General features: G+C 47.6%; 1 protein-coding gene across 1 annotated transcript; it reads right to left on the bottom strand.

Annotated features, from left to right (window-relative positions):
- Positions 1–375: 375 nt before the first annotated feature.
- On the bottom strand, positions 376–14,754 carry LOC144178054 (uncharacterized). Its single transcript, XM_077705586.1, has 2 exons — positions 14,549–14,754; positions 376–1,380 (listed from the first exon to the last, which is right to left on the bottom strand). Exons 1-2 carry the CDS (start codon positions 14,752–14,754, stop codon positions 783–785), a joined length of 804 nt encoding a protein of 267 aa, XP_077561712.1. The 3' UTR covers positions 376–782.
- Between the last annotated feature and the right edge of the window lie 3,848 nt (positions 14,755–18,602).

Genomic DNA, 18,602 nt, shown 5'->3' with positions numbered 1-18,602 from the left:
GGGAATTTTCATTCCATCAAGTGAAAAAGCATTTTCATATCGGCTTGAGCGACCGACTTCGCCTGCGTCGGCGGAGCTCTACGGGATTAAAGAATCACTTCGATATATTCTACGCCAGCCGCCGACATGTTGGACCATTTTCTCTGATTCGAGAGCAGCACTTCAAAGCTTACAACGCGCTAGCTGTTTCAGCTTTCACGAACATGTCCAGCGCGACGTAAAGTAGTTGCACCATCTGGCATACGTCGCTGGACATCGCGTTACCTTCTAATGGCTCCCAGGCCACAGCGGCATCATGGGAAATGAGAAAGCGGACGAGGCTGCCCGCAGGAGCCTACAAATGAGAAAAAGACAGAAGAGAGAGAGAGAGAGAGAGAGAGAGAGAGAGAGAGAGAGAGAGAGAGAGAGAGAGGGAGAGAGAGAGAGAGAGAGAGAGAGAGAGAGCAACTTTAATGGGTCTCCTGCAGTAACCCCTATCATCCCACCCTTTTAGGCGGCTTCTTGGGGCGACGTGGCCGGACGCCTTCTTAGCGGGGAGAGCCGCTTGCGGCGGGCTTCAGCGTACTCGGGTTAACCCTTTCTGCTTCCATCCCGTCCGGTCGCTGCTTCTCGAGCGCCGCTAGGATCTGCTGGATGGCCGTATGTTGGAGGCCGTAGTCTTCGGATCTCTTCGCCTCCTCCATGAGGGGCGGGAGAACGTCTGCACTGTTGTCTGCGTTCGCGCACTCGCAGTCTTTCAGGATGTGGGCCAACGTGGCCCTCTCCTTCCCGCACAGTCTGCACTAGTCTGTTATGTATACCTCTGGCCACAGGTGCTTTGCTAACACTGGGGTTATCACGGAATTAGTCTGCAATTGGCGTAATACCACCGCCTCCTCCCGCGTCAGACGAGGGTGGGGCAGGGCCATCGTTCTTCTGGCTAACCGGTACCGCAGGGTTACCTCGCTGTAAGTGTCCATGATGTCCTTCTGGGGGTGATCCACCACTTCGGCGGCGGCCGTTACCAGGGCGCGGCCGGCGAGTCCACGCGCCACGGCGTTGGCCGTCTCGTTGTGGTTGGCGAGCCCCAGCGAGCTCGCCACTCCTTCGCCCGCGTGTGCGGGAAACCACTTTATCACTGCACTGGTGATGACTCCATTGGCTTCGCCCTTGCGCAGGATGCGCGCGGCCGCACTGCACACTCGGTGTTTCGCAAAGTTGCGCACTGCCGTTCTCGAGTCGCACAGCACCGTCTTCGTTCTGGGGTCCGCGATGGCGAGGGCCACCGCCACTTCTTCCGCCTGGCTGGGCACCGTGGTTCGTACGCTTGCCGCCTGCCTGGTCTCACCCGTTTGGGCTCCGATCACGCTGACGCTGAAGGCGTCGCCGATGTTCTTGTAACTGTCGATCAGGGAGCCGTGTTCGTGGAAAAAGACCGAAGATTTTCTTCACGAAGCATGATGCCGCCACAATGACGAAGGCACTAGCTCTGTCGGAAAGGAACCGTTTATGGTCCTTGCAGCAGCATCATTACGGCTTTTTATATTCCGTAGACCCATATGTCAGAATGCGGCTGCCAGAGCGTCTACCCCGCCACTTGGAGACGTTGCTGCATAGACTTCGTCTTAATGCAGCACTAACAAATTCATATCTACATCGGATCAGCCAGACATCAAGCCCATATTGCGACAATTGTGGTTCACTTGAAACTGTTGAACACATATTACTGGAATGCTGTGCCTATGCCGACTCAAGGTGCCGTTTACAACATAAAATTGATTGCCTCCACCCTGGACCATTGACATTAAGATTGGTTCTTGGACCATGGCCCTCTCCCTCCGCTCAGCGCAAAATCTTGTCCGCGCTATTCCAATTCCTCCAGGACATTGGTGTGTCCACGAAATTGTAGTCGTTCCTCCATCTCAAGAGCCTTTGAACTCAATACCCTGAAGAAGGATTATATTTTTTTTTCACTACTACTACTCTCCTTTTCTTCACTACACCTACTACCTTTTTCCCTCTCCTCCTTTCCCCGCAGAGTAGCATGCCGGCGAATTGATGTCGGCAAACCCCTCTGCACTTTTCTCTTTAATAAAGAGTTTTTTTTCTCTCTCTCTCTCTCTCTCTCTCTCTCAATCACGACAATGTGAGCCATCAAGCAATCCTACAGATACTCCGCTAGCTTGGGTGCCCGGCGCCTGTGGTGTCCTTTATAGAGTCGTTTTTAACACACCGCACATTTTCAATTAGAGCTTCAGGACAGGCGGTGGGCTCCTTTTCAACATGGCGCGGGGTACCACAAGGCTCGGTCCTGGCACCGATGCCCTTCTCCCACTCGCTTGGACAGTAGGGGCATCGAAAGATCTAAAATGCCTCATCTATGCGGATGACATTATGCTCTGGTCGACACTTCCAGACATTGCGGATCAAGAACACGCTCTTCAGAGTGCTTTAAATACGGTTGACACGTGGTGCAAACGCGTGGGGCTCATGCTATCCCGAGATAAGACCGTGTTACTTATCGTCGGCAATCGAAGGGCTCGACAAAACTGCAAAACCGACCCATTTTACTAAATCTTGATGGGGAGCTAGTGACGGAAGTTACTTGTTACCGCATCCTTGGCCTGTAAGTTGCGGCCTCCGGCTCAGCTACGCCATGCCTCGGGGAAGCTCGCCGGCACGCCCTTCAACTGCTACATCTAGTTCGCCGGATTTCCATGAAATCGGGAGGAGGTCGCACAGAGATGGCTCGGCTTCTTGTACGTGCAATCCTGCAGCCATGTATCACATACCAGGCTCACATTCAGTACATGACAAGAGTGGAGTGGGATCGTCTAGAGGCCATCAATAGAGAAGCCATGAGTACTATTACCTGCCTTTCTCGCTTAACGCCCACCTCTGCACTACAGGAAGAAGATGGCCTTAACACGATAGATGAGTTGGTTCACCAGCGGCGACATGCACGATCTCTTAAAGCACAGGTGTACACATCTCTGACTGCTTTAAGGTGGTATATGGGCCTCCAAACTAGCACGCCGCCAGATCCGTCTTCAGAACCCCCCTCCTTGGACCCGAATATTAATTACTGACTGCACGCCTATGGGTCGGTCAAGCCGTGTTGCGCCGCAACTCTCATCCAGTGCTGGCCAAGATACGTTTTACGTCGACACCAGTATTTCAGGAAGCCTTATTACCACAACCGTCGTAAACCCAGCCTTGCAATTTTGTCAAACCTGCCATTACTACGCCCCTGAGAGGCCCCCGTCAACACTTGCTGAGCTCAAAGCGATTTTCGACGCCTTGACGACTATTCGCCGCGAGCTCAACATGTAGGTGGCGACAGCGTCGCGCTGCTAGTGTGGATGCTCCGCCGAGCGGCCTGTAAGAATGCACACTGTGGGCGCGCTCCGTGCCTTTTTCCCGCAGTATGTGCGCACGAAAGGTGCAAACAAGAGTGGCATGGTGTAGTTCGGTTCCTCAACGTTCAATGTATAGCATGGAAGCGGCAGTCAGTTTTCATTACTACGCCAAAAAAAGCGACGACTCATCGGGAATATCAGAATGGCCGTAATTGTGACAATGAACTTGTACGCTGTGGCTCGTAGCAAGCTCGATCTTTCCAGACTATGGCTTTGAGCCTTCAATAAAAGCATAAATAGAAACAAATCAGGAAGCCTCGAGCTCTGAAATTCAGTTTACAACGGCAATCGCAATCGCTTTCACTGGTAGCATGACGCATTCTTGCATTTGTGGGATGACCTGAAACGGTAACACTACTTAACTGCCCCGAAATTCTTTCTAAGAGCTTACGATATTTTTTTGTGTGTTCAAAAAGCAACATAAAATTACTGAATTTTTATTAGCGCAGAGATATAAATGTAACCGCTCTAACGGGTCTTTTAAATGAAATTTTAACGACTCTGAAGGAAGTTTTGATGATTAACGGTTTCGGATCACTTATTTACGGCTTTCGTCGCAAGTGAACTTGCGAATTGAATTTTCATCGCGCGCAGTACAATCAACATATCATGTTTAGCTAGATTTTCGCAAAGTGACAAGCAGGTTTACAGTGTGCAAACCAAGCTTCTGGGACATCACAGTGAGCACAAATTCTCTGTTACGGCTGCTCTGTTGACCATTTGCGTTCCTTTTAAAATCTAACAGGTGCCTGCAACAACGAGATGTGTTTGCATTCTTGCCTATAAGGTCCCTAAAGATGGCAATAAATGAAGTCGCCCTGTTGCAGATGTAGTAAAACATTTCCCTTTTATTTCTCGTTGCGAATCAGCGCAACGGGTTCCCGGTAACTACTTTGTTTTGTAAACTGAATATCACCTTTGTCTTGGCATTTAATTCTTGAGGATTGGTTAAAAAATGAAATTCTGTGCATTTAGTTTTTTTTTCGGAAAGTGGGGGGGGGGGGTCCCGCCAACGTTGCAAGAGCAGCGAGAAGAGAACGCATGTAACGCGAAAAGCCAAACTATGGTTATCAGTATTGCTTACAATCGAAACTACACTAGGCGTCGTGTTCTGTAGCGGTGAAAAAGCAGTACGTATTTTCAAAACTGATTAACCCCCCTTTGGTCCGGGATTGTTCAGGAATTGTGGCTCGCCTTTTTCAAAATTGTATTGAAAGCAAGCATTGTGGCAAAAAAAAAAAAACAGTGAGTCATGGCACACACCCCTCACATATGTGAGCAACAACGTGCACTATATTACGCGTTTTCTCCTCTTTCTTTAAACTTAGGTCCAGCTTAAGAGGTTAAGACGTGACCATATTAGGCATTTGGTTATGCTGAGTGAGACACCTTTCTGGACAAGATGATTCATGTCGGATTTGAAAATGATATATATGAAAATGACACACGAAATGCCACATGACAGATGCAAACTCACAACTGCTTAATTTTACCGAAAAATTTCCCCTAAATACTCTTGCGCATCCATTGAAACGTATTTTAAATAATACGTAAAATTGGCAACTTGATACAGTTGAATGAATGTTTATTCCTCCTCCTCAGTTAAACAACGACTGTCCAAAAATGGTATTTATTTTAGAAAAGGTACGGGAAGGACACGATCACACAGGCGCTTGCGGGTGCAAAATACGTGTCCGGTAATGTATGGGCGATAGCGCACGGGTCGTGTCCAGTGTAAATGTTTTTGTTTGTTTCTTCTTTCTATAAGGACACAGCGCAATTTTACAAGGGTGTGGAATTTGCACGCGTATGCACAGGCCTTGTCGCTTCTTACCCGTTTCGCATACTAAACTTTTATCCGTTAAATAATCACCACGCCACCTTCAAAAAGCACCCTTCGACGTTCCCGAAACGGCAGACGACTGCACTCAACCATACAAAAAGTGCAATGCGTGTAAGCAATGTTTATAACACGTTTCACACTCAAGCGGTGACCAGGGCGATGTTTCGTGGAATTAAACCAGCGCATTAACTCGCAACGGCCGCTGATTATTACGTTTCTAGAGGAAATGCACAAGCAGAGGTAACTATGTCATTGCTTACTGCCAAACGCACACACATATTGGTTGTTTTGTCGTGTGCAGCACGCGTCTTGCGCCGCACGCAATGTGAAAAAGCAGACGACGCGAGAGCGCCATCCACACTAGGAGCGGTTCGTCCCGCCGCCGCCAGGAGCCGACTGTGTTCGCGCTAGGGGCGAATAGAGCTTCTGAGGCCAGACCAATCACAACTTGTCAACATATTTACAGATTCAATGCAAGCAGTCCGAGACCTCCGGAAAGTACTTCATCGAGTGCCCATGTCCCAAACCATCCACGCGAAGGCTGCGACCCTTAGTTTCCGAGTGAAGATTACTTTCGCCCAGAGGACGTCGAACCCTGGACAGCAACAGGCGGATGCGGCTACTCGTATACCTCCCACGACGCATACACTGCCCTTATTAGTAGTCGAAGCAATGTCAACGTTGGCCACCGACAAAGAAGACCCTCGGCGCTACACACGCGCACTTATTCCACCGTGTGGATCAAACCTCCCTGGTGGGCTCACCCGCCGTGAGGAGGTGGCGCTACGGAGGATTCGCGTCGGGGCTGCTCTTACACCAGCTGTCACCCACACCTGGTCCCCGGATCGACGGGCTCCGTTTGGCCGGACATGTCCAGTTGTACTATTCGGCATCTACCACAGGCATTCACCATCTTCTGTGGACTTGCCGTGGCCTCCAACGTTCCCAACAGCAAGTACTACATAGTGTGGGACTCAATCCAAGCCGGCCGCGCCCGACTACAGACGCTGGGAGTTTGGGCCGTATCACCGGAGCCTATAGACTTTCTGAGTGAAAACTTCCTGTTTACGTACATTTAGACACACTTGCCCCCACCGTTTTATGCGACAGAGCAAACTTTCGCAGTTTAAAAAATCGTTTTTTGAACACATCTGTAAACCTGCTGTATAAAAAACGCTTTCGTCTTGCGCAATTTTCCGTGAACTGTGCAATCCTTGCTTGCGAAGCCATGTTTTAGAAGCAAACAACGCTGTGTTGAAATTCACATTTATAACTTGCTTAAGACATGCTTTTGGTAAAGATTTAGAGGTTTTTGGATTCTTCAAATAACGCTGGTGTCATGTTCAGAGTGCTGTTATCGACGTTATCACCGGTCAACTTCACTGGTGAGCCAAGCGTTATGTGCCAAAGGGCCAGTGGCGTACCCAGTAATTTGGTAAAGATTACCCAGTAATCTCTACCAAAAGATGGCGGGAAGTGGTGTTAGGCACGCAAGGCTTTTTCGCATTGTTTTCTATCCAGCTATGAAGCACAGTAGCACAAAATTTGAAGGTTATCGCTGGAGCATCGGCCTGCCAAGCGTTCCAGGGGCCTACCGGCTGTCCCATGAACCATAAAAATCAACATTTCGCACTCTTCTGTCGCTAAAATGCTAAAACATTTCCCCCCGCTACCAAACTGCCACCCTTTCAGTTTTAAGCTTTGCATTCGTTGTGATCAAACACAGACTTGGTTGCGTCTTAGATACTCCGGCGGTAACAAAATTGTCAGGGTAGATCTTCGAAAGCTGGTGTTTTGTCCCCTTCTTTTAAGCGGTTCCTAAGTTCCACACGCACCGCATAAAAATCCCATATAAAGGCCAAGAGTCCGAGAAGCGGCCTGACACAACCTTCTTCACAAAAGAGGATTCTGCGCTGCTGCTCTTCTCGGTCGTTGCTCGCGCGAAAACCTTCTAACTGCGCTCCATTGTACTTGCGGCACATTTATATGATATGGCAATGAAGCAAGGGAATGTGCGTACTCTTTATCAAGGTATGGTGTTTTGTTAGTTTTTTGCTCGCATACAATCTGCTGATTACTTTATTGCTCTGCTGTTGAGTATACATATTGTTGCAGGTTTCTTAAATATCACTATATTTCTAGCTGTTTAGTCGAACAGACATGGTTTCAGTAAAATTGCGGTTAGGCAAATGCAGAGCGCCGATTATAACAAAAGAGGGTGGCCAAAGAATCGAGGAATAGTTCCAAAAAAAGGCAAAGCTGCACAACAACGAGGATTGTACAGTTTGTTGACATAGAGGAAATAGAGGATGAGCCAAAGGCAACGCTTTGCACACATACAACAGATATTATTGAACTCCACTAGTCCGCGAAAGGCGGTGCCGGTATGCGAAAAAACACATCAATGATTGGTCGTTGACACACTAAAATATAGTGACATGCTCTTTCCTGTTATTACACTTTCGTACTGTGGTAAAGACAAAACATGAAAAAAAAAATTGGCCGCGTATCTGCTCCTTTCGTTGCAAATGCCGTCAAAAGACGATAGTATTTATCGGCTTTTGCGAAGTAAATGCCTCCCTTCGCTTTCCTGCTCACCTCTCATGTTGTTCCTCTTGCGTCACGCTCCTCCCAAGGTAAAGACGCCAAAGGTTTGCTTAAATCACTTTACATTTCCCGCGTTCCACTGCTACAAACCGGGTGTATCGATGCGAACGCTGCCGTACGGCGAAGACGCGCGTTAGTCGAGGCACCCTACTTCAACGTTTATAGAACCGCGTTTCCCTACTCCACGTGCGTTGCAAGCAGAACGTGGAACCTATCTAGTGGAACCTTTCGTAACTGTTGCCGGTTGATTTCTTAAAATGGCGCCAGAAGCTATAGTGGCGCGGGCGACAGCAGGCGACGGCGGAGTGATATTTTTTTCTCCAGTTGATGAAGTATTTAATCTCGCCAATATCAAACATGTACGATTTTTTATAAAGGAACGCTGCAAATATCACTTCTGTATTAATTTTTTGTCTTATATATGCGTAATGTCTTGTTGTTCTTCAACAATATTGACAAGTATGAACATTACACCGGACTTAGACGGGCACGTTTAGCTGTGACTATATAAGACTATTGCGCAGGCCTTGGGTTTGCTTTGGCCGGGTGGCTGAATCGAGTCACAGACAGACAGACGGACGGACAGACAGACATACAGACATACAGACAGACCAAAATTTCTGGGTTTAAGTAGCCCAAGAAAGACTATCGTCTTTAAAATATACCGCTTAAGTCCAGATCACATGCACGTCCATATGAGGCTTTTCGTGCTTTTCGGCTAGCTTTCCGGCTGGATTTCAGCGTGCTTTTCGGCTGGCTTTCGGAGGCTTTTCGGCTGGCGCTTGGGAAAGGTGACAAGCCAACAATTGTGCAAGCTCTGGAAGGCGAACATTAGACAACGCTTGGCAATGTATGCTGCCATGATAATGCCTATGGGTGGACCCCACGCTATTTTCATGCACATTTTTGGCTTTCTGGCCAGTCCTTATGACCAATGCCTATTTAATGAGTTGCCTCGCTGCCCGAATTCTGCTTTATACATGCCATTATACAGAAAATTATTTAACGAGTGTGCATTATTTTTATTTAATCTGCACTCTTTAAATAATTTCGTGTACAATGTCATGTACAATAAACAGGCACAATAAACAAACTGCATCAACTTTGCGAAGCAATTACGTGACTTGCCAAAAACAATTGAACAACACAACACATCGGGTCTTTCGCGTAGATTTTTTATTATGCTCATCAAATTTACAACGAGAAACCTGGCTTAACAATGGCAAGAATACGAACACAAACACGTAAGCAAACACAAACACAATTGTGGAGGAAAATAAAAAAAAGCGCTGCTCATGAAGCGAGAACCGATTATGCTTCATTTGACTGCTTGAGATGCCTACAAAACAGAAGCATTCAAGTAAATGAAAGCAAGACCCTCCTCCCAGGTAATTCGCCGACCTGTAAAGACCACAATATTTGTTGAATAGCACTGTTGTAGAATAGCCCAGCTTGGAAGACTTGCCTCTGCTGCATCCGCCACTTGTCCACAATAAACACTTTTACGTCGTACCGCCTGTAGTAAGTAAAAAAATAATTCACTATAATGCTAAATGCACGCTGCTAACTAAATACAGCATCTAGCATCAGCCTTAAAGGAGGCATAAAGACAAAACACACGTTTCTGTTATTCGAAAGATTTCGTGTTTTATAGCGCCCCCAGCGCTTGTCCGAATGCAAACGATGCTTTATTCAATAAGAAAATAATTAATTTAGGTTAAAATTTTTATTATCCCGCTAAAGCAGGCGTTCTCGTGATGTGCAATGACATCACATTGCTTTGTTTACCGTTAGTGAACCTAGATGGCGCCACCACACCGCGGCAAGCCGTTTTCTGCCTCTGGTATGTTTGTGAACGTATTTGTACCTGGCTTGTTTTGTTCATGGAAACAATCGTTTCATAAAACATGGTGCTCGCTCGACAAATACGGTCGCGTAAGACATCGTCGCTTGCGTCAATCGGCCAGTGTCGTCTGAAACAACCCCAAAGCCCCGCAGTCCTGTGCAGCTAAACCAAGTATAGTGCCCGCAGTACCAACAGAAGTACGCATCGGTACTTCTATGTTTAAGTGTGCTTACGTAACTTCCACTGTTTGGCCCACCATTCTTACGGCTTTAAAAAGAATGTGCCCTAAATTTAAGCGCAAATAGCTCGTTCCGCAAGCTTATAAGCTCTGCCGAATTTGCGTTTGCTTTTGCCACCCTCCGCCAATCGCAGAGCTGTCTGGTATGACATCATAGGTTCTGTTGCGGGAAATGAGCTAGTGGGTTGCATGGCCATACCCTTTTTTCCTAACTATGTAGCTTATTTGAGCGAAGTTTACGTTAAAAGTGGTGTTAGAATGATTCTAATGAGGCAATCTTTTGAATGAACCAAACTTGTGTTTTCTCTTCATGGCTCCCTTAACACATGTACGTGTGAAAATATTCAGCCTAAACTTCTAGCTCGTTAACACTCGCTCTGAAACATGAAACGTACTGCACTATTCGTTTTTCGATACTGCGTGTTACGGTAGCAGTTACTTGGCTCGTTCTTGAGAAAACAGTCCGGACTTTCACCCAAAATGGGCTGCACTCTTATTGCAGTCGCGCAAGGTAATATGAAAAAAGTCCAATAGACAAAGCAACACGCCAGCGTTTCCGTGAAATTTTGTTGTGGCTACTGTAGCCACATTAACAATTAACAGCTGCTGAAATGTCGTGCCGTCAACGTTTTATTAGCGTAAGATTTTTCTAAAAACACATGTCAGAGACTACAAGGCAAAGCACTGCACACTGGGTTCATTTCATTTTCATTTCATTTTTCACTTTATTTAGATTTCATACATGAAAGCCAACAAAACTGTTTGGACCCGTAGCCAGAGGCTAGTATAGGGTCCAATCTAGGAGTACAAGGCACTAAAAACAAAAGCACAAGATAAAAGTGGTAAACCAGGAGTACAGGGCATTCAAACAAAATCTAAGCACAAAATAAATGTGGTAAAGAAAACTGTACAAAAAAAAATTAGGGCATTACACTTGCATATTTGGTTTGCACATTATAGTATCCGCATATATTTATTGATATGTACGATGACGTGTGATCTCAGACTAATGCACTTGCATACTTATACACATGTAAGAGTACAACAGTGAATATACAACTTTGGTAATACAAGCAGTTTGAAATGTACAGAAGAATAACAACTGGTAACTAGTATTTCACAAATAGTATTTCCCAAGACCTCCTAACCACGATATAAAGGATTACCAAGTGCAGATCCTATATTCTAGAGCTTTCACCGGTTACGGAGGTTCCTTAAGAAGAGATAGAAAATGTTTTTTAATTTGATGGGGAAAATTGAAAGCCGATTTTATTTCCTGGGGCAAATTATTCCATATTTTGGCTCCGGTGAACTGTAATCGTCGTTCGCCGTACACGTTATTGGTCGGGGGTAGGTTGTAATTACCGGCTAGGGCATTTCTGGTGGGGCGGGATGAGGAACACAGTATGGATGCATTAAAAGGGCGATTATACCTTATTACATTATTCATCGCAATGGCTGTTTTCTGCTGACGCAAACTGTCAATGGGTAAAATCTGAAGTTTGTGAAACAACGGTGCACTCGGGTGATCATGGCTGGAGTGTGTTATTATTTTTATCGACCGCTTCTGCAATTTCCGTAATGGCTCAAGGTATGTGGTGTATGTCCAACCCCATGAATCTATGCAGTATGATAAATGACAGTGAACCAGTGAGAAGTACAAAATTCTCAATATTTCCTGGTCAAAATAATTTCTTGTTTGTAGCAATGCATGGCAGCCGGAAGATAACCTGGAGCAAACTGAGTTTATATTAGCTTGCCAGTGCAAATAGTTGTCAATAACTACCCCAAGGTATTTGAATGAGGTGGTACTTTCGAGTGCAAAATTATTTATTTTTACTTGAATACTGTCTAAATTTATCGACTTGTGTCGTGAATGTATTATCATGTATTTCGTTTTTTTCACGTTAACAGCAAGTTTATTTGACATGAACCAATTCGATATATTTGCTAGTTCAGCATTTGTTTTTATCTCGATCTCTTTTACACTTTCCCCAGTAACTATCAATGCTGCATCATCCGCATACATAAGAATCTCAGCAGAATTGATAGCCAGCGGTAAGTCGTTTACGTATAGAATAAAAAACAAAGGACCAAGGACAGATCCCTGCGGGACCCCTGTCTGTAACGTTCTTTCGGAAGAAGTGATGTCGCCAATGGTAACAACCTGACTACGGTTGCTGATGTAACTAGAGAAGAATTCGAAGCTCTTATCTCGAAAGCCATAGTTTTTTAATTTTTTTTGCAGAATGCAGTGGTCGATGGTGTCGAATGCCTTTTGTAGGTCAAGAAACACGACGGAAATTAGCTTATTATTATTTAAAGACGCGTTGAGTTTTTGGGTCAGAGCTTGAACTGCGGTGGAAGTGGAAAATCCCTGCCGGAAACCATGCTGTTGCGGACATAGTATTGTATATTTTTCCAGGAAGTTGTTGATTCGAGAGGAAAGTATTTTTTCGAAAATGTTGTTGATTATACTGAGCACCGATATCGGGCGGCAGCATGAAGGGTCGGATCGATCACCATCTTTGAATGCGGGAAATACTTTGGCGGTTTTTAGAGGAGAGGGGTAGGATGAAGTGGCTAGAGAATGGTTAAAGATGTGGCACAGTATCGGGCCTAATATGTCTATGTTGTCTTTGATCAGACGCGCCGTGATTCCATCCAGCCCAGGAGTTTTGTTATTGCACAGTTTTGCTACAGTGGATAGCAACTCGCCTAACTCAATGTCGTGAATAACGAAGGTATTGCAGATGGGATTGGCTAGACATACATCGTCGTTACAACCTTGATGACTTGACACCAAGGACGGGCCAATACTGGTAAAGTAGGAATCGAAGCTTTCAACCGTGTTGTTATCTATGGCTAAAGGGAGAATTCGTTGCGCGCGGGGATTGCCTGTAACACCTTGTACAATTTTCCATATTTTTTTTGTATCACCATTCGCATGTTTAATCAAACTGGAGTAATAGTCCTTTTTGCGTACGCGGATTATCGCCACTGAGACATTCCGTAATCTTTTAAACTGTCGTAAATAGTATTCATTTTCTTTATGTTGCTTCCATTTGTTATACCAGAATTGCTTTTTCTTTAGGGTTGCAAGGATGTCATTAGTCATCCAAGGACAGATAGGAGCTTTGTAAGAGCGAGAAGATATGGTAACGCTAGAGTTACTGATTGCTGTCTTTAGTGTTACAATCAGATTGGCGACCTCGGTATTTACATCGTCATGAAACAGACTACTTGGATTGATAGATAGAAGTTCATTTCTTAATAGGGTGTAATCAATTTTTCTAAAAGGAGCGTTATTTTTGGGTACGCTTTTAGGCAGGCCCGGATGGAAATGAAAATGGGTAGGTGGTCAGAGATTGGTTCGTCCAACACATTCGCGGTGACCGGGGTTACCATGTTTGTTAACACGTGGTCTATGATCGTTGCTGAAGTGCTGGTTAAACGGGTGGGCGTAGAAATCAAGTTTCGAAGATTGAATGAAGCAAGCAAATATTCGTAGTCTGAAAACGTTGGATTCTGAGTGTCAATATTAAAGTCCCCCGTAATAACAATCGGGACGTTGTAGCTTGCCGAGAGAGCAAATAAAACTGTTTCAAGCTTGTCTAAAAAAGCAGCATAAGATGAGTTTGGAGGTCGGTAGATAACCCCTAATACAAGGGAGCACTCTAAGTTGATAAACAGGGATTCCATGTCTGGGCAGCTGTATGTAACGGTATCTAGTTTAGAAAACAAGTATCCTGATTTAACAAAAAGGGCCACACCACCACCACGTGTGCGTGAGTCTCGTGAATTGGATATAAATGAGTAGCCGTCGATGTTGGCATTTTCACCCTTTTTTAACCACGTTTCTGTTAGCGCTATAATCTCGATAGGTTGAACATGTGCAGAAAGCGATGCAAGGAGCAAGTTCTGGTTTTTGTTCAAACTGCGTATGTTCGTGTAAAAGACAGAAACATTCTTGTGTTTGGAAACGCTATCAGTTTTGGTTACTGAGGGCGTCATTATGTTATGTTCAGTTGTAACAAGGGCTGCAGTACAGCTTTTATACTACTTTGACCAAATCGTCATCACAGGTGACGTGCAAAACCTTCGAGCTTTCAGATTTCCTCATTAGAATTTTGCCATCGGCCACCCACGCGAACTTCCAATTTTTTTCCCGTTTGCACTGAATAGCCTTCCCGAGCAGGATTTTGTTTTCTGGGCACAAGTGGTCGTTCACGTATACTGGGCTATCTGCTTGATAACCCAGCAGTGACGCGTTCAGCCTTTTCTTTTTTGCGGCAAGCAATAGCTTGTCGCGGGTAGTTCGGGAGTTAAATTTAACAATTATGTTAGGCAGTCCGCCACCTTTTGTGGGGACACGATGCACCACGTCAACATCATTATCCGATAGCTTGACGTTCAGGCACTTGGCCACCTTCTGCAATGTTAAATCAAGGTCTTCCTTTTCGGTTAGCGGTATTCCTTTGAGTTCAAGGTTATTTCGCCGGGAGTACTGTTTTAGGTCCACCATTTCTTTCCTTGCATCTCTGAGTTCCTTATTCAAACGCTGACGTTCCTTTTCACCTTCAACACTACGTTTTTTTGCTTCACTTAACTCTTGCCGGACAGACTTGAGCTCAGCGTTGAACTCATCAAAGCTCTCACTATGGAATTTCATAGACGCCTCAAAACCACTGACGCTAGTCTTGATCTCCTTCATAGCCCCCATGATGGTGCTGAACATTTCGATCAAGACCTTCGTAAGTTCCTTGATAGAACTGGGAGTTTTGTCACCCAGGGCTTTGGTGATGTCAGCGAGGGCCTCCATCGAGGTAAGTCAATTGAACAGCAAGAAATTTCAAGAGAATTACACAGCAGTAAAATACAAACGTGTAAGCACTGAGAGCAGACCGACAACCATTTGCAAAGTAGGCAGAGGGCGCATCAAGCTCGAATTACCAACCTGCAGTGCGTAGAAGCAGGGATTAGCAGTCGTGCCGGAACGGCTGCCAGTCTGCTCTGAATGCCGACAGTCCAGTTGGGGCCGTATTTGTAAGCGACGTGGACGCCACCAGACGAGCCGCCAGGGAAGTTGACGCCACGTTCCGTCAAGGCGATTAGTCGATAGCAGCACGTGCTCGAGAGACAGCCGCGATGCGACTGCGCACAGACGACCGTAGAATCTTCCTTCCCGGCAGAGATATCAGGCCTGGATCCGGTACCCTGTGTAGCCGTGCCTGCAGTGCGTAGAAGCAGGGATTAGCAGTCGTGCCGGAACGGCTGCCAGTCTGCTCTGAATGCCGACAGTCCAGTTGGGGCCGTCGTATTTGTAAGCGACGTGGACGCCACCAGACGAGCCGCCAGGGAAGATGACGCCACGTTCCGTCAAGGCGATTAGTCGATAGCAGCACGTGCTCGAGAGACAGCCGCGATGCGACTGCGCACAGACGACCGTAGAATCTTCCTTCCCGGCAGAGATATCAGGCCTGGATCCGGTACCCTGTGTAGCCGTGCCTGCAGTGCGTAGAAGCAGGGATTAGCAGTCGTGCCGGAACGGCTGCCAGTCTGCTCTGAACGCACGAACGTTCTCATTTTTTTTTTTGTTGGATATCTATGCCATCTTGGGGGTAGAAGAGAAACATTGTGACCTTTGAATGCGTTATATTTTAAGGGGTAACCAAATAAACCAATAATTAAAGAGACGCTACAAACCTAACTGTTATTAAACTGGTTACTGTGTGGCTGTCGCCGTCGCTCACCTCTGCCTCGTCAGACGCACCGGATACCAACGGAACCGGCGGAAAAGCCCAGCGGCAGTGTAATTACTTTGTCGCTCGACAATATCTTTACGTTGCTCAAGAAAAAAATGAAACGAAAGCTTCATTTATAGTTAGAGTTTAATGAAGCAAGCTGTGCCCCGTCCGCACTATACTGCGCATGCGCGTCTCTTCAGCCTCGTCAGCGTTTGAGCTGACGTCAGCGCAGTCCACTATAAAAAGACATAGTTAGGCAGCGCCCGGTTTTGATCCCACGACTCTCTGGCCGCAACGAGAGGTACGTGGCGCTCTTCCCACTTCGCTCCAAAAACAGAGACGGGAGCATGGAATACGAACGCGCCTTATGTCATTCACTCATCCAAACTACGTCAAGAAGCTACTGATACAACGAAGGCACGCGAAGGCACGTCAACGGAAACGACGAACTGATAACTTTAGAGGAGGACGTTGAATTTCCTGCGGGAAAGCTGTGGAGGGAAGCGCCACGCGCCTTGCAGCTCAACCAGAGAAGAGGACGAAGAGGGCGGGCAGCGGGGTAGGAGCGTGAGCACGCAATAAAGCATGCAAGACGAGCACGAGGAGGGGTTAGATCAGGTAACGCGGGTGTCGGTCTCTTCGCTGTCTCTGCATTTCTCTACATTTCTCTGTCTCTACATGGTGGGTTCACACTACGTTCCCATTCGTGCTCCGATAAATGAAACAACATAACGGCTACACAATGGAACCTACACGGAACCCCCATGATGCTTCGCATCCTCCTCATGGTTCCCCGCGGGAAGATGGTGTAATTTTTTCGTCCTTTGGTTGGTTCGGCACCGTTGTGGCTAAGATTTGACGTTTCTCGGCGCTCGGTTTGGCGGGACATTAAGCTTGGCTTTGGGTATCGCACGCCTCCCTTGTCTCGACTTTCGCGGGGACTCTCCGATGGCTTCGCTGGATTCGTGCTCCTCGGGGCCGTTTTCTTCTCGCGACCGCTTGGCTGCCGCAGAGGCCTCACCGCTGGCTTCCACCTCCATTATGTCGGGCTTGGAGTCGTCGTCCTCGCTAGGAGACGCCGCGGCGCGTTCAACAGAGCCCGCGTTTTCACTGCCACTCACGATGACTTCAGACTGGCACGGCACCCTTTCCTGCGTCTCGCTGCCGACATCCTTCGGAAGATTCTCGTTGTCTTTCGTCGGCTGGCCGCTTTCGCCGTTCCCGCCGTCGCCTACTGCTTTGTTGATTTCCTCTGCTTCCGCCTCGTCCATCGTCAGCTCGGATTTCTCCGAGCTGAACGGCGTCGTTGCGGCGACGGCAGAGGTCTTGACGCAGAGTTGCGCTTCGTGTCCGAAGCGGCGGCAGACGCTACACCGCGGGACGCGGCAGTCTCGCCTGATGTGCCCGATCTGCTCACAACGTAGACACTGCGGCGGCCTACCTGGGACCGCGACGAGGGCTCGGGCTCGGTTTCCTGCGATGCGCATCTGCTGCGGGATGTCTTCGGCTGCTACGCCCGCCTTGAGCTGCAGCGACATGACGCGTGTCATGGTGCACTGGGCGTCACACCCCTGCACGCGCCACTTCTCCCTTGTGAGCTCGGTCACCCGGCCGTAGGGTTGGAACGCATTATTGATTTCTTCGTCTGGCACACTGTGCAGCACCCAATGCAACTTAACACGAATGTCCCGATTGCACGGGTCAATCATGAGGCATTTCCGTCCTTTCACCTTTATCTCCTGAGTGGCGACAATCTTCTCCGCAGCTTCGGCGTTGTTAAACGTCGCAGCCCATACATGGTTCATCTGGCAGGGACCAAGCGCTACAACGCTGCCGAAAACATTCGGTTGCTGTAGCGCGTCTCGTAAGTCTTCAACGCGGTATGGCCGCCCCTTGATATCACTATGAAAAAAACTCCCACGTCCCCTCGCGGGAGCCCCTGTGTAGATGCGACGCATAGGCGGAGTGGCGAAGGGACCGCGTTTCATAGCGCGCATAACGTTGAGGGGACTGCGTAAGCCGGTCCCAGTCGATGACGATGTTGGCGTACTTGTAAAGCGGCGTGGTCTCTGTGTTTGAGCCAAGCGTGGATGTTGCTTCGCCGGAGAACGGCACACCGGTTATATGCGCAGCGCGCCCGAAGGAGAGGAAACCGCGGAAGAGAGAGTACTGCACATGCGCCGGCCCCAGCACGTCTGCCACGGCTATGACGCAACGTGCCGCGGCTATGACGCAACACAATCCAACACAATCCACTTTAATCCAATCCAATCCAAACCCAATTAAATCCAATCGAATTCTACCCAAGCCAAGCCAATCCAATCGAATCCAATCCAATGCTGGCCCGCTGAAGCCGCTCTTTCAGAGCACGCGGCATCACACGTCCGTTCACAAGCGGTGGCCGGAAGTAGAGTCCACTGCGCTACCGAGGCGGATGTTAGGAGCAGCGTTCCACTCTTCCTTGTCCTGTTACCTCTCGAGCGACTGTCTTTGTGTAGTGGTCGCGGGAAATAGCGCGATGTCGTTGGTACACGTCATTGACGGCCTTGCATAACTGAACTTATTGATTTCAGCTATAGTTACCAACGTACGAAGTTGTTTTCCGAGCACACAAGCAACGCCGCCTGTATAAACATTGCCTGACGCGGCGCGCTTTTCAATGGGAAGGGTAGGGACGCTTAGTTCAGGCACTCATCCGCTGTGGCGCGCCCCGGCGGACATCTCGCCTTTACGTCACTGCTCGCGAGTCGCGAACGCTGCACCCACTTCTACGACGTGTGTCTGTCAGCTTGCCTGTTGGGTTTCAAGAGCCGTTTCGCTCACATCTTAGCCGCGACGGGGCGCTAATTCTGGGGCGCACTGGGCATCTCGTCCAACGTGTCGCTTGCTTCATACTTGCTTCATTTTTCGAAAGATAACTGAC

This window comes from Haemaphysalis longicornis, unplaced genomic scaffold, assembly GCF_048455015.1.
Source record: "Haemaphysalis longicornis isolate Haplotype H1 unplaced genomic scaffold, Haemaphysalis longicornis Haplotype H1 scaffold_395, whole genome shotgun sequence".
Classification (NCBI taxonomy): Eukaryota; Metazoa; Arthropoda; class Arachnida; order Ixodida; family Ixodidae; genus Haemaphysalis; species Haemaphysalis longicornis.
The sequence above is the reverse complement of the archived record's forward strand: the minus strand, read 5'-3'. Positions and strand labels throughout refer to the sequence as shown.

What these genes read in the sequence shown, in the direction of transcription:
- LOC144178054 (XM_077705586.1), bottom strand. Translation starts at nt 14,754, where the DNA reads ATGGAGGCCCTCGCTGACATCACCAAAGCCCTGGGTGACAAAACTCCC. An exon ending in GCTGAGCTCAAGTCTGTCCG is followed by an intron (nt 1,381 to 14,548) that starts GCAAGAGTTAAG and finishes CCTGATCGACAG; the next exon opens with TTACAAGAACATCGGCGACG.